Source organism: Zonotrichia albicollis, chromosome 3 (genome assembly GCF_047830755.1).
Source record: "Zonotrichia albicollis isolate bZonAlb1 chromosome 3, bZonAlb1.hap1, whole genome shotgun sequence".
In the NCBI taxonomy this organism is placed as follows: Eukaryota; Metazoa; Chordata; class Aves; order Passeriformes; family Passerellidae; genus Zonotrichia; species Zonotrichia albicollis.
This window is the reverse complement of record NC_133821.1, coordinates 36,645,351-36,672,667: the sequence shown is the minus strand read 5'-3', so window position 1 is coordinate 36,672,667 and position 27,317 is coordinate 36,645,351. Positions and strand designations below refer to the sequence as shown.

Sequence of the window (27,317 nt, the reverse complement as noted above, 5' to 3'; positions counted from 1 at the left end):
GTTGTGTAGGCCATGCCCATCTGGGCAGCTCTTTGCTGATCTCTTCTCTTGACAACGAGAATGTGATGGGGAATGCCATGTGCAGCCTCACTGATCTGCTGCTGCTTTTGTTCTAATGAACACATTTCCATGTGTGGTTTGGCTGTGAGCAGTGAGGATTTGCCCTTGGCATCCACTCTAACCCATACATTTTTTCTCTTGGGGATGTTGGTTTCTGATCCAGTTGGTTTTCACCCTGTGCTGATACTCAGGATTCTTCATCCCAGGTGCAAAGCGTGTAGTTTTGTGAATCGTTCGCCTTACTACCACTTTTGAATAATTTCAAGTGTTATATATTTGCCTTTGTAGTTATATAATATTATGCTGTTTTGCTGTGTTCTAAAATACAAGATAGAATTACCCTTGGAGTCAAATACAGTAAATTCTTTTGAATTTTGCTTCCCCTGTAGTTAGAACCTTTCTGTTTTCTGTACCTTTATTGCTGTTACTTGTCCTGTCATGGCATGCAGGTGATTGTCACATAATCTAGTCCTATTAAAGGAGCAAAAAATTAATATAATTCTTAAAGCATATCTGAAATTACCTTTGGTCTTTACCACAACCTCTGCATAAATCAATCTGCCATACATTTTTTCTTGGTGTTTTCTATGTAGTTAAAAAAGAAAAGGTTTCCCGTTTATTTTGAGTTTATGCTTCTGAAATCTGTCTTTGTTAGTAGGGAAATAGGTTTCCTATATTTTAAGACAGCATCCAGCTGTTTAATAAGTGATAAGGGTCAGCAAAAGAACACAAATGTTAAAATGGGCAACAAAAACCTAGTCTAGTCCAGTTAGCCTAGTTAAGTTGCATTGTGGGATTTTTTTCATAATTCAGCAATGTCAGAAGTAGCGAATGTGTAGAACATATGCTGTCTACATAAATCTGTCATTTTGAATGACAGTTTTGCCAAAGTGTCCTGGTTTTCAAGTTCTTTCAGCAGCATTAGTTCTTGCAGTGCCAGGAGTATGTTGGGCTCTGTTTCTGCACTACTGCTCTTTAACATAAAGGATCATCTGATATGGGATTAATGATTCAATGTAAGGATTGTTGCAACACAAGTAGGTTTCACAGGAGACAACTAAAAGTATTTCTGTAATTTCATCAAAACTAAATTCTTGGTCCTGATCCAAGTGTGCCTTGTCTATATTTTGTTCACATTCCAGTTGTATTTTTTATTTTTAAATGTAGTATTTTTTCCCCTGTAAAATATGACCATGTATTTGTCAGCTGACATGAGATGTTAGCAATATTTGTGTTTCAAAAAGAACACCAGAAACCTTTGCTGCCCTCAGAAGATTGTCTCTAAATCTCACCTGTGCTATACTCAAATATGAACATGTTTGCTGCAGATGTTCTTTTACGTGTCAGTTACTAAAAACAGCCCACAAGGTTAGAAAGCTTCATTCTTCTGAAAAGTCAATGAAAGAACAGAAGCAGGTAATCTCTGACACGTCACAGTAAAATGATATGTATGCCCCAGTGTCACAGCAGAATTTTAATCTCCTGGAGTGTTCTCTTAAGTGTACAGCACAGTTTTAAAAAGAACACTGCAACATCCATAGTTTTATTCTTAAATGTATTTTTAAAATGCAGTTAAACAGTCCACCCACTTGTTATGTATAAAGGTGGAATATTTTGTAAGAAAGACATTAATTGAATGAACATAGATGCTGGAGTTGTGTAGCATCAAGTTGCTACTGAAACAAACACAATGTTTAATCTCTGGAGATGTCAGTTTTTAGAAGCATTTATGAATTGGTTCTAGAAGTTAGATGTTATTGACATCTCCACGAGCACATGACATGAAAACTTGAAAACTCGTGATTTTGGCTTAATTTAAGCCACTCGAGGTTCTGTTCTGAAAAGTGATAAAGCCAAAGAACCAGTGCTAAATGAATGGAAGAACTGCTGTCACTCAAGAGTATAATAAGGGCTTCTGAGTTGGGTTATTTCAGAGAAAGTAGAACCAGTTTTTGCATATTTTCTGAAAAAGCGTTATCAACACTCTAAACTGTGTATCATGCTTAAACCATACTTTCCCTTGAAGTCTTACAGACTTACAGTCTGCTTTGAGTTTCCTTTTTTTTTTTTAATTTTTACCCCTAGCACTAGTTGGTTTTCTGTAACTTAGCTGTGATTCAGTTGTTTTCCAAGTGCTTATTGCTAGCTGTTAAATTCTGTCCTTCCTATCATCACGTGCCTTCAAAGTAACTTTTTGCCAGTTGATGGGACATCTATATTTGGTGAAAGTTTTTTCTTCCCCCCCAGTTTTGCCTGCTCCAGAATCTATTGAAGAGGAAGAGTTTGACTCAAGGGCACACAGACAAGTGTTAGGAGTGGTGGGTGTAGCCTGATTCTGTGTGACATGATACAGAAGAAACTTCTGTATAACTGTTTCTTGTTAATGGAACATCTTTTCAGGTGGGGAGAACTGAATGAAAATGGCAAAGAAACTATTGTATGTCTGTCTACATAAATAATCTTCTGAGTGCTAAACCATGACTGCTGTCTCTAGCCATCAAAATGAAATCTTTTGTGAATGGGTTGTACTCTGTCATCTGGCTTTTGAGCAGAATTGCTTGCATGAAAAAACATTATATTGTAAACTGGAAACTCTGTGAGAGGTAAATACTGCATCTTCTGAAGTACTGCAGTGTCCTGCATGTATAGTTATTCAAATTATTTTTGGAAGTGAATTTAGTGGGATGTAAGTGTTTCCATTAGTTTCTCTCTCAGCCTTTCTACATTAAACATCATTTTAATTGTGTACTTGAATGACATTTTACATTTGGGAAGAGGGATTTTATTGTTAGCATGATCAACCCATTGATAACTTTCCTGTTTCACTACTCTACTTCCTCTCTCAGTACATAACCTTCCACTAGTTCATTGTTTGGGTCTCAGCAATCCTGTTTGAAATTCTGGATTGTGAAATTGTGCTTCTTAGAGTTACTAAAAGGAAAAAAGAAAATACTATTATTGAGTCTGTGGTTGAACATACTGTTGAAGATGATCTCTGAAGCAATATAAAAATAGTTCCAGCTGGACATGGGGTAAAATAGTAGTATCTTGAGGCTCTTCTCAGTTACTTCTCTTATAAACACATTTTAGGGGGAGTAGATGTAAAATCTTGTGATCTGCAGAATGTTTGGTTTAAGATTTTAATTATGGTAGCTCTGTTGCCAAAAATCTGTGTTTGAACTATGGCAGTGACTAATGGGAAGGTAGTTATCTGTATTTTTAATTTCAACTTACTGTTCCCTGTCAGATCTGTCATAGAGTAGGAAGAACAAGTTTGTTTCATGAAGACTGTTGGCAGTGGCTTCTGGGTTGTTTTAGTCCACGTTTACTTGATATGTTCTTTTATAGCTGTGTCAGGGATTTGTCTTCTTTTAAAGATAGGTTCACAGGGAATAAGCTATCCCTAACTCACATTGTGTGCACATGTACATGCATGCATGCAAGTGATAGATTCATGGGATATATCTCATGTTTTTGTTTTTTAAAGGAGTATTTTGTTGAAATTAATATAAAATATGTGGCTTAGTGTCGTGAGCAGTTTTGAAGAGCACAACCATTATATTTTTGTTGTTCCAGTCTCAATTACATTACACAAATAGTTGTGTGTACATGTTTCCAGGAGCAAAAAGCATGGTCAGCATTACAAAGTGAAACAACTGAATTCCTGTGTTCCATACTGTCTAGCTGTTTCACTTCCTGCTTATTCCCAGTTGTGCATCTCCTTGCCTTGACATCCCCAAGCAGTGCATTCACACTTACATTAATGCCTTGTATTTTGAGCACGCTTTTAATTTTTCAGCACTTCTGATAATGTGTAGTGGTTCTTGTTTCCCCTCTGAACTGGAGGCCCTTTAACAGTCTCCTCAGACAGTTGTGTCTCCTTTTTTCTGAAAATGCCTGTGGACATCTTCTCTGCAGATACTGCCTGTCAGTGGTTTTGATTAGGCTGCCTTCTCCTATCAATAAACTCTGGAGCAGTAAAACAAGTAGGAGATTATGTAGGTTATGTAAGTTACCCACTTCAGTAGTTACAATTTTCTTTTCCTGTCAAAAAGATTTATGAAACCATGCTAATTGCAAAGAATTTTGAGGCTTTGTCAAGATATTCAGTTCCATTATTTAATATTGATTCAAATGTGGCTGCTGAATTTTTAATGCGTTAAAAATGAACCTCGTTAAAAGTACTTGTGAGGTGCTACTTGGATGTAGTCTTCTCTTAAATATTTCAGCAGTGGCCATCCATTCCATAGGAAACTTGACCCAAATTCTGCTTTTGCTTTTTGCACTCTGTAGCACAAGAGATGAAGAGGTCACAACATTTTTGGGTAGAACCTTTTATTTTTAAATACTGAGTTCTTAATGTTTTACATAGGGAAATTCAGTAGGATGGGCTGTTTGACCTGATAGATCTTAGGTTTTGTGCTGTCTCTGGCTTTGCATCTTCAGTTTGCTACATACTTTATGTGCAAAAAAATTGAAGTAGTTTTGAGGACACTGTTAGAAAAAATTGCATGGGTGTCTTCTGCTTAAATAACCAGTTATTATCAATATTGATGTCTTTAAACTGTTCTCATTAACACTTCAATTAAAAAAATTACATGGAAACACTAAAACTGAATTAATATAATCTGAAATCTTCTTTGTAGCTGTAACAGCTACTGCAGATTTCCTTGCTTTTAATTCTAGCAGTTCACTATATTGTATATGTATTCACAGAATTTTTCTTAAGTGCCTTGGGAAAGTTTCCTGTCCCTCTTTGAACATTTGTTTCCACCTAACAGTCTGGTTTTGCTGTGTTTATTCTGTGGCCTGTGGCTAAGGCATGTTATGTTAGCTGAGTGCTGGAAGGAGCTGTGCTGATGTTTGCCATGTGCTCGTTTACTCGTGCATGATTTTTTTTTTTGTCTGCTTATTTTTATGCACATTCAGTCTTGCCATCTCATTGTGTTATTTTTCCAAACCTGGATCTGTCTGCTTATTGGAAGCTTTGCATTGGAGTCATGCTAACATGGAACATTTATCTTGGTTGATCTTGTGGCAAGCAAACTCTGCAGTTGGCTTTGTTTTTCTAAATGATGGCCTTTCATTTATTTATTTTTAAAGGAAGTCTTTTTAATCTGCATACCATCTATGTCTAATTAGAGCTTCCCCCACAGTAACATTCAAGTGGTTCTTGCTTGGATGATGCTGAGTGGTTTCATATAAACCATGAAGCCATCTGATGAAAAGATTGTAAAACAAATACAGAAGATTCTTACTTATATCTTTTTAGCTTGGATTGGTTTGCTGTTGTTGCAGCTTTACTGTGCCACCTTAGTGGTTCTGGCTAGGGATGAGTTCCTGGGGTGTTTGTAGGTTGCTCTGTTTTGAACATGCTTGCTCCATCTAAGGAAGCAGAAGAGTGGCCTGCAGTGTCACTAATGCCATGTGCTGGAAGTAGCACTGTGGAAAGAGGGCTAATGGAAGCTCAGACTCTTCTGACACTGCATTTTACAAATCTTCCAGGAATTACTTCTATGAGGTGCTTTTTAGTATCATCGAGTTATCTGTTAGTACATGTCTACTAAGTGTATTCTGTTAGCTATTTAGGACATGAGCCATGCTGAAGCAAGTGTCATCTTCTCTTGTTCAACCAGAATATTGTTAAAATACTGTCAGAATTTAAACTGTTGTATCTTTTTCTTTTTGATGTGATTAAGGATCTAAGATCCCCTTTTCCCAATTTAGCTGAGAAAGCGTCAGTGAGCACACATAGGGACAGTCACTTAACTTGTGTAAACTGCACTCTTATCACTATTTTTCATGAAAACATTATGCCTTTTTTGAGAATTCATTGTGTGTGCGTGGTTCTTCTGCCTCTCCAGCTTCACTGTAGCATCAGAAATACAACAAATAAACTAATATTTTGAGAGTAATTAATTACTGCCGAATGTTAATTATGACTCTTCTTCATTTGTTTCTGCAGAATGACGGGAAGGGAGTTTTTCTCTCGGTTTCCAAGCCTTTATCCTTTCCTTCTCAAGCAGTTAGAGATTGTAACCAGCACTTTGAACAGGTAAGATGATGTCTGAGAAAACTTTGAGATACAAAGTGAAGTGAAAAGGTTAAACTGATTTGTGTCACACACACACACCCTAGTGCCATTGTATGCATCAGTACTTCTTGGAATGATACAGTTCTAATGTTTTTGCTAAGGCTTTTTGCTTTTAACTTTGGCACATTGCATTAAGTCTCTGAAGATTGAACTACTGTTGACTAATTACGAGTTTCTGTGTTCTTAGGATCAGATGTTAAGGAACTTCTGTTTTTCAGGGAAACACAGCCCGGGTATTTGAGTGTCTCACATTTAACAATGATGCTTCCCAGCATGTTTAAGTGATATGGGGTCATAGGCCTCAAGTAACACCACATGAACACTTTCCAGCCTGTAGCACACTGACTCTGGGGAAGGTCCTTGATCTTGTTTTAAGACTCCACAAATGGTGGCTGAGAGCTACAATTTGATCAATGCAGATGATACCATTTGGGATGACGCTGTTACCTCCAGGTTCACGAACTTGTAAAGTAAACCAGTGCTGGCTTTGTTTTTTCTTGAAATGCTATGATATAAACTGTGGAAATTGAGCAGCTGATTTATGGGTGAGGTTCAGCTGACTGTTTAATGGGCCTAGGAAGCAGGAGTTTCACCAGTCATTCCATGTTTTGCAGTCTCTGCTCTAGGAAAAGAGCTTGTGTATTTTCTGTACAGCAATCCACTCTACCTGACGTTACAAAAGGTGACAGTGTCATCACTGCAAATTTTGGGAAGTTTTTGAGTTGAAAAAGATTGAAAACTGCTGTCTGAAATGTTGGTGGTCATGAATGCTTTTTCAACTTGTATTAAGACTTGTATCTTATTATTAGGTGTTAAATAGATCAAAAAGTATTGATTTTAACTTGGTTTTCTGATTATTTTTACTGTATGAAGAGTAGACACTTGGTGTCAATGACAAGAACTATTCTTTAGTAAAACATGTTATTTTCTAAACCCACATTTCCTTTCAAACTGATTAAAGTACTTTTTTCAAACCACCTTTTTGTAACTCAGATCTTTGTTTCCCAGTTCATAGAAAAACCTTATCTGCAGGTTTTTAATATTCTTTAAAAATGAAGGCAGCTCACCACATTTGGGAATAAAGGAGGCTTGGAATAATGTGGGAAAGTGAGGGCAGTACAGCCATGAGTGTCTTCATTAGAGAGGTCCCCTGCAGAAGAACTGGATGCCATGTTTGATCCCAGCAGGGTTTGCACTCCCATGCAATGATCAGCCTAGGATAACTCCTTGAACCAGAGATGCAGAAGCCCCTTTTGTGGGAAAGAGGCTCAAGTCTAGCATGAAGGAGGATGGTTTTTTTTCACCAAATGCTTCTTACATATTTTCGTTTAGTGAAACTGAAGAGTTGAAAATCCATCCAAGCCTGTTTCTTTTGCTCTTAATCCTGGGAAGACTGTATCCCTCTCCAATGGATGGCTCTCACTCAACTCTCAGCATAGCACCTTTTGTCCCCTTTATTATAAGGTAAGGTGATTTTGTAGTGGTTTCTTATGTGATGGGAGTTCTTTCTTTAATCTTCGGGATTTTTTTAATAAAATGCCTTTTTTAAGTTTCTCTTCAGTTTTAGTCCTTAAAGGAAAAATTGGTATTCATTGGTTGTACTTTCCTGTATTACTATTGTTTTGGAGAATTAGAAAGAATATTAACTTATGTAAGTCATTGTATGATTTGTTTGAAAATCTTCATCTGCAAATGCGGAATGGCATCACTGCTGCCCTTGAGAGGGAAGATTAAAACTGATGAGTTTGACAGATTTTAGCAGTGCAAGATTTGCTATACAAGGTTCTGATGGGTTTTTTCAGTCCTGCAGAATGATTGTTTGCAACACATAAATGTGGTATCTAATATATAGATTTGTAGATGTGTGTATGTATCTCTTTCCATATCCACCCATCAATACACTTAGATAGCTAAAGATATGGATCTGTCCTTTATCTAATGTGTTTCTAAGATGACTTTTGAAATATTTATACAGTGTAACTTTCACTTATATGTTGGTTACAAGAAGATATTCAGCAGACATTTTGCTACTCTGTATGACTCCTGTTTGGGGTTAGGAGCCTCATGAGGGAGTCAGAGCTGTGGTGGGTAGGGAGAAATGAGCATCGCCATTATTGGAGAACAAGTCCTGCTAACTGTGTGAAAGCTTCAGTGCAGTAGGGTGAGAAACTTCCATGCTTAATCTTGCTCATCTAGTAGTGAAACAAGACAAGGTTGTTATCATAAGATATTTCAATTTTTTAACTACTTTTGGACAGAAAATAGCATCTTTGTCTGCTTCTTTTTCACAGCAGATGTGATGTATCTCTTGCCTTTTATGATTTTTTTAATGAATTTTCAAGAATAAATGCTAATTACCTTTTTTTCTGAAAGTAAAAAAGCTGTAGTAGCAGTTTTGAAATACATTGTATTTAACAATAAAATGTGTTTGGCTTTCTGCTGTATCTGAATCCTAAATGCTTTTTTGGGAAACGTTTAAGATTATTTGTTACATCAGTAATTGGCTCTGTTTTGATGCCTTTATTAATGCACTGGAGAATGCTTGTTTGTGTTTTTTTTTTAATGCAATCTCTCAGCATAATTTTGGTTATTGCTAGTAGATTAACTTTTGATAAGCTTTTGGTTACAACTTTTTAGCTTTGTCTTTGTTTCTGTTATGACCACTACCTTTTGCAAGGTACATACGCCAGCCAAATAACTTTTTCACAGTTATCCAGCTTATTGTTTTGAGGTTATTTAAATTCATTCAGAAGATGTGGGGGGAGAATCCTAATAAAATCTTTAAGCTAAGAACCTGGAACATTTAAGAGACGAGTACTGTTGGACCTACTTTCCTTTAAATGTTCCTAAAGAGGGATGATGTGGCAGGTAAAGATGCTGTATTCTGGATTTCCTTTCCATTGATTTTGGTAGTAAATGCTGGGGATGCAGGTGTAAAAGTAGCATAAAATTACTATGTATTTGTGACAAAAAGTTGTAGGTGGGTGTACAGATGAGCCTTTTCTGTCTTGTTACTTAGCAAAGTATTGAAATTTTTATGGTTGCCCGGGGACCATTCCAAGGATTCTGCAGAGGTAAATGTATGTATGATGTAGCTCAGTGTGCTGTTACTGGCTGTATTTCTGTCTGCAGTTCTTACACCCTTGTTCTTTGGATGCTGTGAGTGTTTTTGGTTCATTGTGATGGTATTTGATTTATCTTGGTAAAACAAATAAGCTGCTATCTTTTATTTCCCTTTCTATTTTTCATTATGTTGTAGCAAATGAACAAAAGTAAAATTGTTTCCTATTCCTTTGGTTGTTCTTCAGAAGGTGGTAATGAAGTAGCCTATTAGAGAGGATCAAAGAGAAGGTCTGGTGCCAAGGGCCCTGTGTACCAGTTCATTAAATTGTGTATATAAACTGTTTCTTTGAATTTCTCAGTGCAATGTTGTGTTCTATAGCATCTGCATATACATATAACTACATGGTAGTCCAAAGCAATGATAGCAGGTAATTGCCATGCCATACCGTGCCTCACCATGAGATTTTTGTTGAGGATGGTGTACCAGTGTCAGGGAGGGATGCAGCCATGTGGTGAGGAGACAGGAAAGGTGAGTGTGACCCATATGAGGTCCTAATACCCATTCCAGGGCTGAGCCTGCAGGGAAGCAACATTCACTTGTTGCACTGACAAGACGAACAGAATATTGCTTGCAGGCAAGCAGTTCTGTGAACAAAACTGGGTTGAGCAGAAGGAATTCAAGTTGGGCTTTTGAAGAGTTTCTCTTCAGCTCGAGTGGAATTTTCCATCTGGTGGGAGTAGAGCTGTGGTTGCTCTGACCGTGCCGAGATGAATTGCACAATGTGAGCAGGATTAAATGCTGCAAGGACAAATCTCAATCTCTGGGCACATAGTTGTTACTCCCTGTTGAACTAGGGCATTTGATTACCTATCTGCAGTTCTATTTAGCTATTTTTCCCCCTGCAGATGTTTTATTTGGAAGGGAACACTTTGATTCACAACTTATTACCTCACTTTTTATTTTTTTTAAAGAGCTAGATAGGTCTGTTTTAATGGTTACTTTCTAAGATGAAAGAATGTACAGCATGTTTTTGATTAACAAGGGAGGTAATCGGGAGGTAATGTTTTAAGTATGAAACAAAAACATAACCTCCCTTTTGCCTCCTTCTCCCTTTTTCAAAGAGCTGTAATCTCTTCAGAATGATCTAGAATTGGGTTACCTTATGTCCTCTTGTACCATGGCACTGACAGAGTGTTTGTTTATTGTTAAATGTTCTGGGCCAAATGCTCTGAAGGAGTAAAATGGGTATTGCTTTATTAACTTGAATACTTTTTCACTAATTGAAAAAAATGTGAATGGTCACTCTCTATTTAGGAGAGTGACTTTGTAATCTTTTATAAAGTTTTTTTAAAATTAGCTTTAAAATGTCAAATAGTATAAGGTTTTAAAACCTTATTGGATGTATGTGCCTTGGCTTCCACCTGACAAAACTTAATTCTTCATGAAATTTACTGTTTAGAACTTCAGCAAATAGATTTCAAAGCAGTGCTGCTTCTAGGTGTATTATGTTGCAAGAAATGTGAGCATCTTCCCATGAAATTAACAGAGTTATGAAATAGACACTGTTTTCTTGGGCAGAATTTTGTAATCTGTAATGCATCTTCATGGAGAATGGAGGAGCGAAATTCCCAAGTGTCCTGATGCTGTTTCCAGTCAGAGACCTGGGTGGATGGCAGAGGGAAGCACTTTACAGCTGTCCTCTTTCCCTTTCTGCCCTTCTCCATCCATTACTCTGGACTGATAGGGTTTTGGTTTTGTTCTTAAGAGCTTGTCATTGATGTGCAAGGGTGATCACTGTGACTGGTAGGTAATGATGGACACTAAGGTGCAAGGGAAATAAAACGGTATGTGGTAAGGAAAAGTTTTGTGGGATGGAGCATTGTAATTTTTTAATTTAAAAAATAGAAAAACCTGTAGCCATTCTTAACAGTGTTGAGGGAAGGAGAGAGAAAATTCTTACCATCTATGAGTTTTATAAATAGATTGATCCAGGTTTAGTTTAGCTTCCTAGCAAGCAGAGGGGCTGACCTCTGAATTCTGAGGCTCTCTCTGAGTTTCAGTTGTGTCTTGCTGTTTCATAAATGTGAGAGAGCTCACTCCTTAAGGAAAAGGTCTCATGGAGTAGTATTAATACTGCAAAAGGTAGTGTGAATTTGAATTTTTACCAGTCAGTTATGTTACTTGCATGTAGGTTGCTCATTTGAGAAAGTTACTCTTTGCTGACTTGTGCTAATAAGTTTGGTTGCTCTGTATTGTGTTTATGTTAAATTATATCCAGTCTGTCAGGTGACTGGTTCTGTTCCACTGTAGCCCTGTGACAAAGTCTGTATGGGCTACATAGGAAGAGCAGCTCAAGAAACAGGCCTTTGGTGAAGTTCTAGTAACCAGATATCCTCAATTTGTTTGAGAAGAGCTTGGTGGAAATAATTCATGTAGATATATTTTATAAGCTGAAATTGCTGTTTATGTAAGTTTAAATGCAGATTTTTTGGTGTTTGTTTTATTTCACACATGTGCATTTATGTGTGTGGATTTAGTATGTTGTCCTGAATCTGCCTTGAAAGCAGCCATCTGATTTTCTGTAGGCTGAGCACTGGTATCTTTTGGTAAAGTGGCCAAACAAGGTAGATGACTGTGCTAAGTGAGAGTACTTCCTCTGCCTTTCTCCTCTTTTCCCTGTATTTTAGTGTGGCATGGCAGCGCTAGAAGAATTAATATTAAAACATCCCTGGTTTCAGCTGTCATTTCTGTAAGACTGGGAATCTTACCAGGGGTCTGATAAGGAAAGAGCTTTTGTGGGAATGTCTTTTCATAATAGATTAAAATATACAACAAGCTGTGTGCTGCAGCCTTGCTATATTACAATAGCTCCTTTTGGTTACAGTTGTTTATGAAAGCATCTCCCTGGCTTCCCTTTTCAATTGCACATCTTCTCAGTCTTTGTCTCTGGTTTTTTAATTTGTTTTGGGATTTTTTTAGTTCCTATTGTTTGTTTAGTATAAGTGCTCAGCATTATAACTGTTTGCAAATCCTGCATTATATGGAATCCCTGTGAGACTGGGATCAGGCTCTGACTCACTGGAATGCCCTGTCCTCCTTGAGGAAGCTCATGGGGCTGGCCAGTCATTGCAAGATGAGGACAGATCACCCATTTTATTATGGGCAAGGTTCCCAAAACATGGGCTGGTCTAGACATTTGGAATAAAGAAGCAATGTGTACTCCTAAAGCATACATTGTCTTTTAGATTTTTATTATATTTAATCTCTTGCTTGACATCTAAAGTGGAAATTTTGCATAGCTGGAGGAGAAGGAGGGAAGGACAGGAATTCATTTCCCCACTGAGCTTATCATTAATGAAATGGGACTGTCTTGGAAGTCTCCCATTTCTGGTTAGTCTATTCTCTGTGCAATCCTGATTGCATAGTGATTAATACTGATCTCTAAAAATATTTATGGGTCACTGTAAATATTTATTAATAAGAAGAGTTTCAGTCCTTTTAATCCTTATAGCAATATTAAATAAATTGTAAACAGGCTGTATTTTTTTCCAATTTGATTAAGTTCAAATTGTAATGCTAGGGAAAAATGCAAAGGTCTTGATTGGCAGTAGGCTGCTCAAGACCTTCTGATCTATGAAAACTCTTTATTAATCTTGTACATTCTTTACAGTATTCCTGTCTTTCCTCTGGAACTCTAGACATATGTGTCATATCCAAGTGATGTTGATGGGAAAGAACAACCCTTAGGTATTTGTTATTAATTTCTTATTCCAGATTTCACTGTTTTCATCAGTCATTGGCAGATTATTGTCTGAAGCAGTTTAGGAAATATGCACAGACTGCAGGGAGCTGTCAGATTCATGGGAAATAAAGAGTGACACTTAGCAGAAAGGCATTCATGAGTACTGAGAGTAATTCTCTTTTTCCAGTGTTGCAGACTCCTGAAGAGGACCAGTGGCTGGGATCCTGGGTTAAAATGTGATGTATGTTGAATTTGATGTATGCTTACTTGAAACATGATCCTGTAAAAATGATTGGTGAAGTAATTTTATTATACATTTATATACTTCAGATTAACCAGCAAGTACTCTGCTGGTCAAGATAAGTATCCAAAAAATAACATTTAGCTTATTCTGGAAAAGTATTTGCACGAAGAAATATGAAAATAGAGAGAAATAATACATTAACTATCCAGACAATGATACGGGAACTAAGTATAATGATGTTTTGAACAGGCAAATATTCTTTAAAAAAACAGTCTGAGTTTGAGAAGAGTCAATACTGGCAAGGCTTTTTAGTAATGGCCTGGATACTTTTGATGGGATGGCTGAAAGGGAAGTGTCTTTGAGAACTCAGATCTTTTGGATGTTTTCATGGGTCTGATGATATGTTTTTTAAATTGCTCATGTTGCAGTTTTGCTTACAATCATCTGAAGCTTTGAAAATCATTGCAAGGTGCTGAGACTTGATTTTTCCGTTCAACTTCCCTTTCACAGAGTTCAAAATAATGACAGAGTTGTTAAGACAGAAAGTAGTCTTTGTTTTGGTTTTTTCCCAACTGTTTGGATAGTAAGTGGTGTGTTTTTCTGTCTGTTATTCTGCAGTTGTGAAACATCATGGTAACAATTCACCAATTAACAAAGTAGAAATATGATTGTGAATGAAATTGTCTTTTACAAGACCTTGCATTAAGAGCAGTTTGTTTTTTTCTCTAGAGTGCCATGAACCAAAATGGAGGCTCTACCCTCATGTAACGTCAGTGGTAGTTAAATAAACCTAGAGGCTTCCTACCTAGACAGACTCTTTGAGATTTCTTAATGGGATTTCAAGAACAGATGCCATTTAAATTGTGTCAACATGTTCCTTAGGAAATCTCCATTTGACAAGAACATATTTCTGCTTCTCTGAAGTTTATACACAGCGTTAGTAATAGTTTTCATAGACTCAGATGTGAGGGATCCTAGGTGTTTTGGCTTGCTAAACCACAACAATTCAAGTTTCTGATGTTGATTCAGCTTGGTATCAGTTGGCCACTTGTTTACATTAACCTGGACCTTGGTGACAAGAAGAGAGAAATGTCTATAATTTTTCCTTAGAAAGGCCTTGGAAACATATGGAGAAACAGCTCCTGGCAGAGCTTGTGGACAGCTTTCACAAATAAAAGCCTGTGTACTTTGCCTACATACCTTCTGCAGTATTTATGGCTACTCTGCTTCATTAAGTGCTTGTGGAAAATACTGCCCTTACAAAAACATAGGGTTTTATCTTAATTGGCCAAGTTGGAAGAATGAAATACTTAACACAGTGTATAAAGAGACTAGAAGTTTGGGCAACCATTAACTTCACTTTAAAGGAAAGAGATAAGAATTTAGAGGATTAGTACTGCAAAAATAATGTGAAATTAAATTTGGCTTGTTTCTGTCCATGGTTTTTGTTCAAACACTTTCTGAGCTATATGTATGTGTTGATTGTAGATCTAAAACCTCCAGCAAACTGCTAGAGTTCTGTAATATTTTCCTACTCTTCAGGTAAATAATGAGAAGTTATATCAAGTCTCAGGTTTTTCTGTTTTGTTTTTTTTTTTAAATCTTAATCTTAGATTAAAGAACAAAACAGGCCAATTACAATACAGGTTTCCACAGAGAAGTAAGTTTTTAAAATTAAATGCTATGGAGACTTTAATTGCTAAGAAACATGAAAAACCAAAATGGAAAATGGTTGCATTTCCTTAAAAGAAAAACATAAACCAAGGAGATCAATAAATGAACAAAAGAAGCTGTAGGTATATGTGTAGTAAATTATCATTGGTATTGCAGGAAGCCTTACTCTCCCAGTAAGAAATAGGTAGTGTCCTGCTGATTGATCTACAGTAAGAAGTTCAAGTTGCTTAATTGTGTGGAAGCATGAGTGTTGCTTTTAATTCTATTTTTGGACCTCACTTAGCTTGGAAGCCTGTCACACTGCATTTGAAGTTGCTAAAGGTATTCCTTTAGGAGGTAATTTGAAGGGGAAAAAATGAACTACTGTATAATCATGAGGAATGCATACAATGCTCTTGAATCTTAATAACCAGCTCCTTGTAATAGGAGCTGAATCTGTTCTAAATATTTTTCTCTCTGAGCTTTGACCAGCATCCATGTTTTCCCTCGCTCTAATTTCTTGGTTTTAATTCTTGCTTTAGAACTGATGACATAACTGGGACTGTATAGCTGTGTCATGGAGAAAAGGCAAAATCCCCTTCTCATACTATCTACCCTGTCCATACAGAATCAGACAGAAGATTTACTACAATTTTTTCTTAGTGTACATTTGTTAGGACCTTGTGACACAGCTAGCCATGAGGATTCAAAGAGTACCATGTATGTGATTTTTGTTTATTTATATATTTCAATCACTTTTATCTTTGAAAAGCCCTGGTGCATGTTAAAAGGCTTTAACTTGCAGGCAGAGTTGGTTGGTTTGAATTGCAAAGCCTCTCCTGCCTCGTGCTGGACTCTTCTCCCAAGCTCTTTGTGATTGGTAGGGTACTTGGTTTGGCTTAGAAGCTCAGAGACTCCTTCTTCAGAACATTTCACTGTTTCATTCATTAGCAATGACTTTGTTAGTAATGCACAGATGGTGTGACAACAGCCAGTAAAACCTGGAAATAGACGTTCCTCTCCCTGTTAGTCCTTCTCACAACTGTAGGAATTTAGTATAATGAACATATTTTCAGCAACAAGTGTAATTTTTCGAATTAATTCTACTCATTTGTTTCTGTGACCTTTATCTAAAAGGTAATCCTTATTTGCATTGTTAATTTGGGTAATATGAAGTCTGTTACTGGGGAGAAATGAAAAAGGATGGAAAATAAGGACATAGGAAACACCTGCAGGTTTGTTTTTTCTTTGCCTTTTTTTTTCCAGAAGAAGCTTAAGATATTATTATTTACAGCTAGTGTTCTGTTGTTTGTAGCCAGAGTAATAAATTAGATACTTTGATGTGTGCAGAGGAGTATGGAATCTTTGTGCCTTATGAGAGCTGGTCATAAATCACATCAGTTGGGAGGGTGGTTCAGGATCTGAGTGTTGGAGCTGGAACGGAGCACTGGAAATGCATTGAATTGAATCTACGGTTACACAGAGCGAAACCCTCTCAGATTTATTGACTTTTTGTTCTTGATCATGGACTGTTTCAAGTAAACATGTTTACATCCAGTTCCTCATGCACATGCACCTAGATAAACAGTACTGAGTTCAAGGTGAAATACTACAGTTGTTAACAGCTCTCAGGATTGAATAGAAGTATATCACATGAGGCTTTTGCAAGTTCCGTTCCTGTTGCTGCCTTGAAGTGTAATAAAATTTGGCTGGCATAATGTATGTTTTTACATATGACAACTTTTTAGATAATTCCCAGATTTTGAAGTTTACTTATATCAGACCTGCATGTAAAAGTAGTGTCACATAGTTGAAACACCTTCCCTCCGCCACCCCCAAGCACCTTTCAGTCCAAGGAGATGGAGCAGTTTTAAATGCAGCTTTGCACACACATCCATGCTGTCCAAATGGGTGCAAGGCTCCATTGCTGGTATTTCCTGCAGAGAGGATGAGCCTGCAGCAGAATTGCATTGTGCTGTAGCCAGGTGAAGCGCAGAGTCTGGATGGTGAAGTGTTTGGAGGTGCCTTTTCTGCCAGTACCCCCACAAGGCAACTGCTGTCACATAAATGAGACTCATCTCAGGGATGGCAGTGTGCTAAACTGCTGCAGGAGGAGTAACCTGAATGGTTTCATGGCCTTAAAATGTTTCTTTCTGAAGCTGCTGGGTTTTGCTGCAGATAGAAGCTAAGTTACTGTGATTACCAGAGTTTTGCAATAATATTTCTTGATGCAGTTTGTGAGATTGCTTCCCGTAATGGTTGCTAAATTCAAGATTAAAGTTTTTAACAACACAGGTAATAGACTCAGTGTTAAAGTGTATGGTTTAGGGCTTGAAATAACAATGAGCAAAAAATTGCTGGATTTGGTTGGAATGTTATTTTTGTGTCGCTTAGTTGTTTTATTTGCATTCAGTCTTTCTATCCCTTTTTGAGAACTGATCCTGTTTAGTTTTGTTTACAGGTGAGAGGTTAAATGTAAGTGGAATCCAGTAAATATCAAAACTCTCTGTTCTAGGGTGCTGCTAGAGGATGGAAAAACTAGTGTAGGTTTTGATGTTCTCCTGGCAAACTTCTTGCATGATTCAGGAATGAAGCCAAGTGCCTTCAAAAAATGAGAGATATACACCTAAGTGCCTTCAGGGTATGCAGAAGTTCAGGGATAGGTCACTGGTAGTGACTTGGCATGACATCTGGCTTATGCCTGTGAAAGGAGGAGTAGTTTTGAAATATTATCAGTGCTATTTCTTGCTGGGGGATGGGGATTGAAAACAATTGATTTTCTTTGAGTGTTAGATTTTTAAACAAATATTTTCAATAAGTGAGAAGAAACAGTAGGAATTTTAACCCCTTTCAGATTTGGGAAGCCATTTGTTGGTGTGAAATACCTTCCATGTGTTCCCATTCATGTTCCTATAAAGCAGATACTTTATTGTTCCTAAACTTTTGTGATGCTTTTGTTCCTTAGTACAGACTTCATGGGCCTGCTGTTCTGAGGGCTCCCACTAAGGAGTGAGTCCCTGCACCCTGGAGTGTGAGAAGTGTGCATGAGTGTGCAGCAGCTGTGTAGGACAGGGGCAGGCTGGGGGCTGGCTTGCCCTTTGGGCAGGTAGGACTGTGGCATTGCATTTCCCTCAGGCACAGAAGGTGGCAGAGCTGGATCCATGGCATCCTGGGGGAGCTCTCCATGACTGGGCACCTGTGTGGCTGATCTGCAGGAGGACTTCAGGCAGCTGAGAAAATGTTGCCTGTAACATGAAACTATTTTCTTCTTTCTAAATATACAGCAGTCATTTCTATTTTCATTATAAATTTGATAAAATACTAGAGTGGAGCAAAATTTGGCATATAAAATACTGTATCTCCATGTATGTAGGTGCATGTGTTGTAAGTCTTTGATGTTTTTACAAGACAAAAAAGTTAAAGACAACAAACATCTGATTAACTGCATGGAGCTAACAGTTTAAGTCAAATTCATAATACATTTGTATATGATTAGTAAGTAACATAAACATCCAGAAAGAAAATGAATGAATGAATTAAGTAGTTTATTAAAAATATGTAGTAATTCATTGCATTGTGTTTGAGGAAAAAAACTCCTCTTGAAGCATGTAGTGTTAGAAAGTACCCTTGCACACGTTAGAGGAAAGCCTGGAATTTTACCCATTTTCCACTCCTCCTGTGAAAACATGACAGATTCTTTGGGATCTGTAAAAGGTAATAAACAAAATTAAGAAAATGTGGTTCAGCAGTGCTGAAAGAATGGTTGCAAATAATCTCTACTTAGGTTTCAGTTTACTGTGGAGTAGAATTAAAATGTTTGTTATTAAGAAAAAGCAAGTTCTTTCAGGAACAGCCAAACTGAATTTCTTCTTGCACCTTGTCAATATAGGATTGAAGCTTATCCCTGTGGCAGAGCTTCTAATTGGGACTGTTCTCCTTTAGCATCCTCTTGTGAAGGATAGCAAGTCTGTGAAAAGGAAATGTAAAGATGGTCTTTGTAAAAATCATGATGGAACATCCAACCATATTTGCAAGGCTGAAAATTGCTTTAAAAACCTGTGGTTTTGGGGGTAGTTCCTCTGTCTAGATCCTCTGAAGGAGATCTGTGTCTTTCAGGCATGCCATGGCATAATGTATCTATTTCAGTTAAGACTGTTTAGTTTCTTAGTCTTCAAAACCCTACCAATTTGGTTGCTTGTTCAAGACGGAACCTGTTCTCTGTATTTCTTTCATGTGAACTAAAGTAAACTACTACTTTGAGTATTGATTTAAATTTGATACAGATACTTGAAAATTTAGACTACCTTTTAATTTCTTTTAATTTTTAAATATGTGGGCGTGACACTGCAGAGTTTTTTGGATTTGTTTTTTTCAGCAGGGGTCAAAATCATTTTGGCAGGGGATAATCTCGTCTACTTGGGATTGTATAAGCTGAAAAGACATAGGAAGCAATTGAGGAAAGGGATGAGAGTATTGGAGTAGGGAAGGCCATCTCTCAAATCATCACAATCATCTGGGAGGTAGCAGAGCATAACTTCAGCCTTACTGCATTTTCCATCACCTAAGACATTTGGCCTTTCATGTCTAAACCCTATAGGTAGTTTTCTCTGTGTGGCTCAATTATACCTGCAATACCAAAATTGACACATGCTGGCTTTGGAAGACTTAGTCTAACCTACTTAGCTAATTAGGGACTCCTACTCATGTCAATTCAGTATACGTGGTACTAAAGTAGAATATGAGTGGTTAATGTGTTACTGTTACTCATTCTCCATGTATTTTCATAAATCTACAGCTAGTCACCAAAACCTTAATAGCACTAAAGATAAAGGATTCTTCATGACATTTGCTTTATATAGAGTCTTGCATCTTAGCAGTTAATTTTAAATAAAAAGTATTTTTCTTTTAGATACTAATTATAAATAATAGGAAATTATTTTCCCATGTGTTTTTTTTTTTTTTTTATTTCCTGCCTTTAAATGTATTCTGAAAACCAGTGGGACATTTAGCCCAAAATTCAGTAGACACCATGTTGTGTTCTCATGGAAACATCTGATTAACTACATGGAGCTAACAGTTTAAGCCAAACTCATAATACACTTGAATGTGATTAGTAACATAAACATCCAGAAAGAAAAGGAAATAATTGCATTATTTCCTTTTTGTTTTCTTTTATGTAAACACCAGAACTTGTGAATGACAACAAATCCTCTGGTGTAGCTCTGGTGTGACTTACCTTTCACTATGGCATGACTGTATATTGGATTTGTGAGCAATATGTTTTGGATTCATTGCCCTGTCTTTGTGCTGTTGTGGGCAGCCTGGTGGCTCGCTGGATGGCCCGTGCCCATGGGGTGTGTGTGGTTTCTGCAGGTGTGGGCACAGCCCCGTGTTCCGCTGCCGGGAGATGTCGGGCCGGGCCCTGGTTCCCTTCCTTGTGGCCACTGAGGTTCCGCACACAGCGCTGGCCCTGCTGCGGGGGCTCCCGGACTCTGCTGCTCCTGGCATGAGGCAGAACGCTGTTCATGGAACCCTGCTGCAAGTAAGCTTGTTTTGCATTCATTTGTTTTTGTTTTGGGAAGGTTTTTCATCTTTTTTTTTTTTACTGTTGGGGTTTTAAAAAAAGTTTTTGGTCATACTTGACAGCCAGATAACATACCATGAGTTGTGCTTAACATTCACACGTTGTCAAAACATAGATGAAGACTGCTTTTGAGTTTATTCTGCCAGATGATAAATGTGGAATGCACATTTCAGCTGTCATTTGAAGGCAGTAAGCTGTAAGTAGTAACATTTACATTTCATATAATGTTTCATCTCCAGAGATTGAAGTGCTTTAAGAGCAAATATCCCTATCTGAACGTATTTACAGAGAGATCTGTGCGACTTGCCCAAAATGACTGAGCACATCTGAGGCAAAGCTGAACTCCATGCACCAATAGCATTGTATATATATTCAGGCTTGCTACTGACCCACATAATTATTTATCAGTCCATTTGCTTTTCCTGCTATACCAGCAGCTTTCTGTCAGTGTGCTGTACAAGTTGTGGTAAGCTTTATACTGTTGTATTCTGGAAACATTCTGGAGAACAGCTCACTTATCAGAAATTTCTTCATTCTCCATTTATCATTCCTCTGGTTTATGGCAGTCAGTTCACTGTGTTTCATTTTCAAGCTATCATGGTAATAAGTTACTGATTTTTATTGCCTGTTTTTCTCAAGCAGCCCTCCAACAAAGCCATATTGTACACGATCAGCTCTGTTGGTCTGTCTTAGTTGGCAAGCTTTCTAGAGACATGTTCTCACTGCAAGCTCTATGCTGGGGTGTGTGTGTTTGTTTTGATTTGGGTTTTAATTATATCTTTTCAGACATATTATTTCCTCTTAAAATCAAGACTTTCAGGAAATCTAGGCAATGGGTGAAGTCCCTCTAGAGCTGTTCATGTCACCTTTACCTATAAAGGGTTTCAGGCAGTTGAATCTGGATTTGAATGATGGTTGGTCACAGTAGAGGGTTTTGCAGAGTATGGGATGGGCTCCTGCTCAGGAAAGCAGTCGGTGCACCTGATACGTGCAGGGGATACGTGCTGTGTCTGTATGGGAAGGGGGGATTGCCATCCTCACATTGGCTGGCAGCCCTGCTGTGTCACAGCTCCTGAAGTGATAGGAAGGGAGGGCTCTTCCAACAGTGGGAATGAAATGCTTCCTCAATCCAGAATGATTATAGCTACTCATGAGGGTATGGACTGGCACTAGTGTATAGAGTTAATTGCCTTCTTTTCAGTTACCTGGAGAAGAAAGATAGTAAAAAATAATAATAATGCAGGGTAGATATGAAAAAGCCCAGTGATCTAGTTTTTTAATTCAGTGTTGCTAATGAAATCTTATGCATAGCTTTAGGAAGCTTTCCACACCTATGAGGTGGGAGATAGTCTCCCAGAGTTTTAACCTGATTTTTCATCAGTTTTGAGCAGCTGCTAGGAGCTACTTCTTCAATTTGTACTGCTCAAGGAGAGACCATGCTGTCAGAGAATGATATTCTTCCAAAAAATGTCAGTCTTACCATAACAGTTCAGTGGTTTGGTTTCTCACATTTGTCATGGGCTTTGCTGTTATTGCTTATAAATCAAGGGTACTCAAAATCTTTATTTAATGTTTAATTTAATTTAGTGTATGCCTGACAGGTATGACAACTCTCTGTTGCTAATTTAAAATAAGAAAACATTCAGAAGAAATATTTTAGGGTGGTAAAGATGTGCAAAAAATGGAGGTAAGGCAGTGGTGTTTGTTGTAGCTCCAGATTACCAATGCCAGGTAGTTTAACCTGTAGTTAGCTTGCACTTCTGGTAGGCAGTACAGAGAAGAAAGCATTGTGACTTTTTAGGGGTTGCTGGATGCCTGGTTTCAGTTTCCTTTTTATCAGTGTTAATTGGGACTTGCAAATCTGCTGGTAAGGCCTATTGAAATGTAGAAATATGTTATGGGAACTGTTGGTTAAAGCACTATTTCTCAGAAGGATTACTTGAAGAGATGGTGATCTGGCAGTGTTTGAAACTATTTGCACTGCTTTTCCATGACACAGTGGAGGATTTATCATCCTCCTTGATATAAAAGCAAGACAAAAATCTCTACTAAAAAGAGCAAGTCTGTACAAAACTCAATAAAATATATGTTTTTCCAGCAATACAAGGCCAATATCTTATGAAAATGGAATTCAGTAATTTGATTTGTTCAGTGACACAAGGAGCTACTAGGTTCATTGCTTGAGTTTTTTATTTCAGTGTTCATATACTGTCCAGTTATGAAAAGGAAGGCTGGAGTTATTCAGCATTAGGTGGCAGTGCCAGATGTAGTAAATCGTGAAGGTATATTTCAGTTATGTTTCAGAGTTATGTAATTTATAGAAATATAATTCAAACACAGTTCAGTATGTAGTGCTTGTCCAGACATGGCTTGGTTTTCAAAATGCTGAGGTTGCCAAGAAGTGCTTTTTTGACAGTGGATGTAGATGTGTTGTGTTTAACTTGAGATCTCTGCGTTATGGGAAAACATGTCTTTTTCACCATAGTGTTTTAACTGTGGCCCAATTTGCAGAGGAATATGAATGTCCATGAGGATAAAATAATGTTATGCTTTACAGGTTTTACAGAATAATTCTTTTCAAGAATTATGAAGGGGGTGCTGCTGTTCTCTAACACTTGGGGAGCTGATGATGTTCTTCAAGAAGCAGTTCTGCATCATAAGCAAATGCACTGACTTAAATAAGGCAACCAAAAAATGTTTTCTATGCTTAATGTTTCCTTTATGAGTACAGTTTCTGCTTTGCTCCATAAACCAAATTGGCATGGGTTGGGGGAAGGAAATAAAGTTTCTAATTCACAAGAAAATGCAAACGTTTTGTACTAGCTTTCTTGAATAAGGAAATCTTTCTGGCTTGTTTTGTTTTAAGATCTCAGCTTTTTACGTGATTAGCTGAAAGGAAGATCTCATCCAGAGCTTTATGTAGGGACTTCTGGAAGAGTATCAAAATTTGACTAGGGAAGCCTAAAGGCTTGTGTATCTTTGACTTTTAGCAGTTGCCAAGGAACTTACAAATATTTAGGAAGTTTGTGAGGTTTCCTTATCACAGTATCAAATGTCTTTTGACCTTCTGCCTCTTGGATTGGAATTTCTGCAGTATATATTCTGTCTTTCCAAAAAAAAAAGAGAAATGTAGAATGAGCCAGGCAAGGCTGCCTTTTACCTTCACATCCTCACTCAGTCATTCCTTGGGTGTGATTGAGTTCCAGCAGAGCTCCTCTCCTTGTTTCCGCTGCTGCTTTTATCAAGGTGATGACTTTTGTCACCAGTGCTCTCTTGGAGGCCTCTGGGTTGCTTGCATGGGGCTGTGTTGGTCACCCAGCAGCTGCCAGGGTGGTTGAAGCCCCCCATGAGGAGCAGGGCCTGGTGACACAAGGCTGTGTCCTGTAGAAGCCCTTGTCCACTTGTCCTGCTTTGTTTGGCAGCTGGTAGCAGACACCCCCTGCAGTGTCACCCCCAGTTCAGTTCTTAGCTCTGAGCTCCCAGCTGGCTCATCACCCTCCCCCAGGCAAAGCTCTGCCATTCCAGTTGTTCTGCCACAGAGAGGTCACCCCCATCTTCTCATGTCCCCCACCTGTCCTTCCTAAAGGACCTGTGTCCCTCCATTGCCTCACCCCAGACATGTCAGCTATTGTATCTTGCCTCTGCCATCCCAGCAGGATCACAGACTGCATCTGCACATGGAGTTTTAATGCCTCTAATTCTTTAAACCCTTCCTCTGAGTGCTTCAAAGTGAAGAAAAGTTACAGGGACCCTATAAAGATTTGTCCAGAAAACAAGGCAGCACCGTTAATTCATCTGGTTGTGGGTTATTTATGATGATTAAAAAACCCTCCCAAATGCATAAACTTTCAGATTGGTTTGCCAGGGAAAGCAGATGTTAGACTTCAGCTTTTGTTTTTATCTTGAGAGAATCAGTTAACATGATTGATGCTGGGTTTCAAAGCCTGTATGATGTTCATAGATGGAGAATCCAGTTGTTTTTAGTACAGTGGAATAGCAATGGTATGACTGGAGCTTTCAGTCACAGTTCTGCACTCATTAGTTTCCAGAAATCTTTTTCACATTTGTATACTGGAAAAGTCTGTACTCCAATGAGAATGTATATACCCTTACATGTTGGTCATGTCAAGAAGAATCTATTGGGCAGCTGCCATTAATCATGAGCAGACATAATTACTGTTAAGGTTTATTTGTTTTTCAAATGAATGAATCTGCACATCAATTGACTCATTGTCTTGTGTTTTATCAGTTTGATCTTCACATTCACTTTGGCAAGCTTACAGTTACATATTTTCAGAACACAGGGGATTAGGTCAATGAAAGTTATTAAAAGAGACATTGTGTTTTCATTAACTTGTCTGTGCCTTGTTCTGAAATGTTGAAGGTGCTGCCTTACTTTCTACATTCTGACAGTGTCTAGCTTGAGATTGGGATACACACTAGGACAAACAAGTTTGCTTCTCTTATTTGGCCATTCTATTTGAAGAGCTTTTTGCAATCTCTTTGCATTTTTAAAGCGTGGATTAGGAGGAAGGAGGATTCAGTGACTTCTCCCTCATCACTTGCTGCTTATATATGGAGGGGACTACATGACTTTGTGTGCCTCCATTTGCTGCCTTCACCAGGAGATAGATTGCACAATCCAAAATAAAGCTTTTATCATAAGTTCCTAGTTTTTTCCAGCACATACCATTGAAGAACATTTTTTTTCAGGAATCTGCCTTGGTCATGATGAGTATTTACATTTTTGGTGGTGCTGTGTACAAGCAATCAAAAAACTACATAGAGTAAAATTAAAAAAAAAAAAAAAATCCTCTGCTGGTCTAGCATGTTCTTGCAGGGGGATCCTTCCTGTTGTGATTGGTTTTGGTCACTGCTGTAACTCAAAAGTCACAGAAATTCTGCTTGCTCTGCTGTGGTCCCCAGGAACATTTCTGTCAATCCCCCATCTTCTCATCCGAGGCCTGGCTGGTTGCTTCTCTTCTCTTTGCTGCCATCTTCCCACTTACTCCTGTTACTTTGTCACTCCTACTGATTTGTCCTGAGATTTGTTCCCTAAGCATATGCCAATGTTTTGCATTGCAAGAGAAAAACTGTATTCCTTCTCTCTGGGGATCGGTTCTTAAAGACATACAAAATATAACTGGCAGATGAAATGGAGAATTTGTTATGCTTTGGTGCAGGGTTAAAACTCCATGAAGATAAAAATGGAAAATCGCTTAATGTTGCTTTGGCTTTCAGCAATCAGCAGTCATTTGCTCTTCACAAATTGTTATGCTTAATATTCAGACTTTCTCCGAACTTAATTTTTCTCCACAAAATTCTGTGGTGTTAGGGTAACCAGCTGATTCAAAGTGTGTGTTTGTGTGAGGTTGATTTTTCCTTGTTTGTTTGTTTTTTGTGATCATTAATTTAAACAGTTCTGTTAGGCATATGAATGCAATGTCTCATGCAAGGAATGCTGTTTTGAGATTTTGAACCTTTTTTGTTTTGAAACAAGCAACACTTGCATCTCAAATCTGAAGAACAGAATGAGTCACATTGACTCAGTTGCATGTGACAGAAATTAGACTTATAGGAGATATTGGGCTTCATACCTCGTTACATTATTTAACATTCATTGTAAAAATTAAACTTCCTACTGACTTTATTGGGTCAAGAAGTTAGCAGTTACTTTTCAGGGAATAACAGCATCTTATAAAACTAGTCCCATCTCTCTGAAAATTCTTAAAATGGAAGAATCTGGAGCCCTTGTATTAAAAAATAATAATATGATTGAAACACTTTCATGGTTGCATAGTAGGTTTTTCTGTACAGGACTTGTATCATAGAATCATGGAATTGTTTGGGTTGGAAGAGACTTTAAAGATCGGATTCCAACCTTCAGCCCTGGGCAGGGACACCTTCTCCTGTGCCAGGTTGCTCAGAGACCCATCTAGCCTGGCCTTGAATACTATGAAAGTCATGTACTATTTCTTTTTTTTAATATTTCTGGAGTTTATTGAATACATCAAGAATTGTGCAATGGTAGAACTTTAAATTATGTGTATCAACTCTTTGGGTATGCTGATTCTTTAAATCTTAATGGAGAGCTGGAAGAAGGGATTTAAAGATTATTTAATTGATTTAAAGGATGGTTGGAGCATTCATTAGAGCAGCAAGAAAATCAGGACAAGAACACAACCTTATAATAGCCATACTGGGTCATGTAAAGATTTGTCTGAGTCAGGGTGCTCCCTCCAGCAAGGACTGATGGCACAAGCCTAGGAAAAGGAGTAAGGCAGATAAAGCAGCTGGAGAAACATCTGCATGCGCTATCTTAGCTTCCAGCACTTTTGAGCCAGAGATGGATGGATATGACTTTTTGGGAAGATAAAAATTTAGTACATGGTTGTAGTGATGAAAAGCAGCAATTCATGATGAAAACATCAGTATGTTAGGCAGTTTAATTATCTGGCAGAGTTGTATTAAGACAGGTTGTTGTTGATGAAAGTAGAGTCTGCTTAATGAATGCAGATGCCTCTTTCTTTCCTTTGAGGAGGAGGATTTTAGCTGAAATGGCTCCAAAGGAAGGTCAAGCTTTAGGTATTTCAGATTGTGATCACTCTTGTGTTTTATGAGTTTAATACTTGAATACTTACTCAGAGGACTAAATGTATTTTAAATAATATGAAAATAAAGCAGGGAAGAACGATGCATGAAGGAGAACTCACAAGCAGTCACTGGACCTGCCTTTTATTGGACTGAATAGGTAATAAAATCCCATGGACTCTGGTGACTAGAGTGTGAGAATATGAGGAGACAAGTCAAATACATTTTGAAGGATTCTGATCCTTGTTGCTGGGCAAAAGAGAGAGGTGCACTATTTATGAATTT

General features: G+C 37.8%; 1 protein-coding gene across 9 annotated transcripts in view; it reads left to right on the top strand.

Moving 5' to 3' along the window:
• The window catches only part of THADA (THADA armadillo repeat containing), a 151,987-nt gene that overhangs the window by 44,748 nt on the left and 79,922 nt on the right, over positions 1–27,317 (top strand). For 7 of the 9 annotated variants that reach the window (XM_014264420.3, XM_026791065.2, XM_026791066.2 and 4 more), the window contains 3 exons: positions 6,026–6,115; positions 7,487–7,618; positions 20,231–20,399. In XM_014264420.3, the coding sequence (XP_014119895.1) occupies positions 6,026–6,115; positions 7,487–7,618; positions 20,231–20,399 (391 nt within the window). Of the gene's footprint in view, positions 1–6,025; positions 6,116–7,486; positions 7,619–13,147; positions 13,202–20,230; positions 20,400–27,317 lie in introns of those variants that run through there. The other 2 variants (XM_026791069.2, XR_012579471.1) reach the window with 2 other exon arrangements.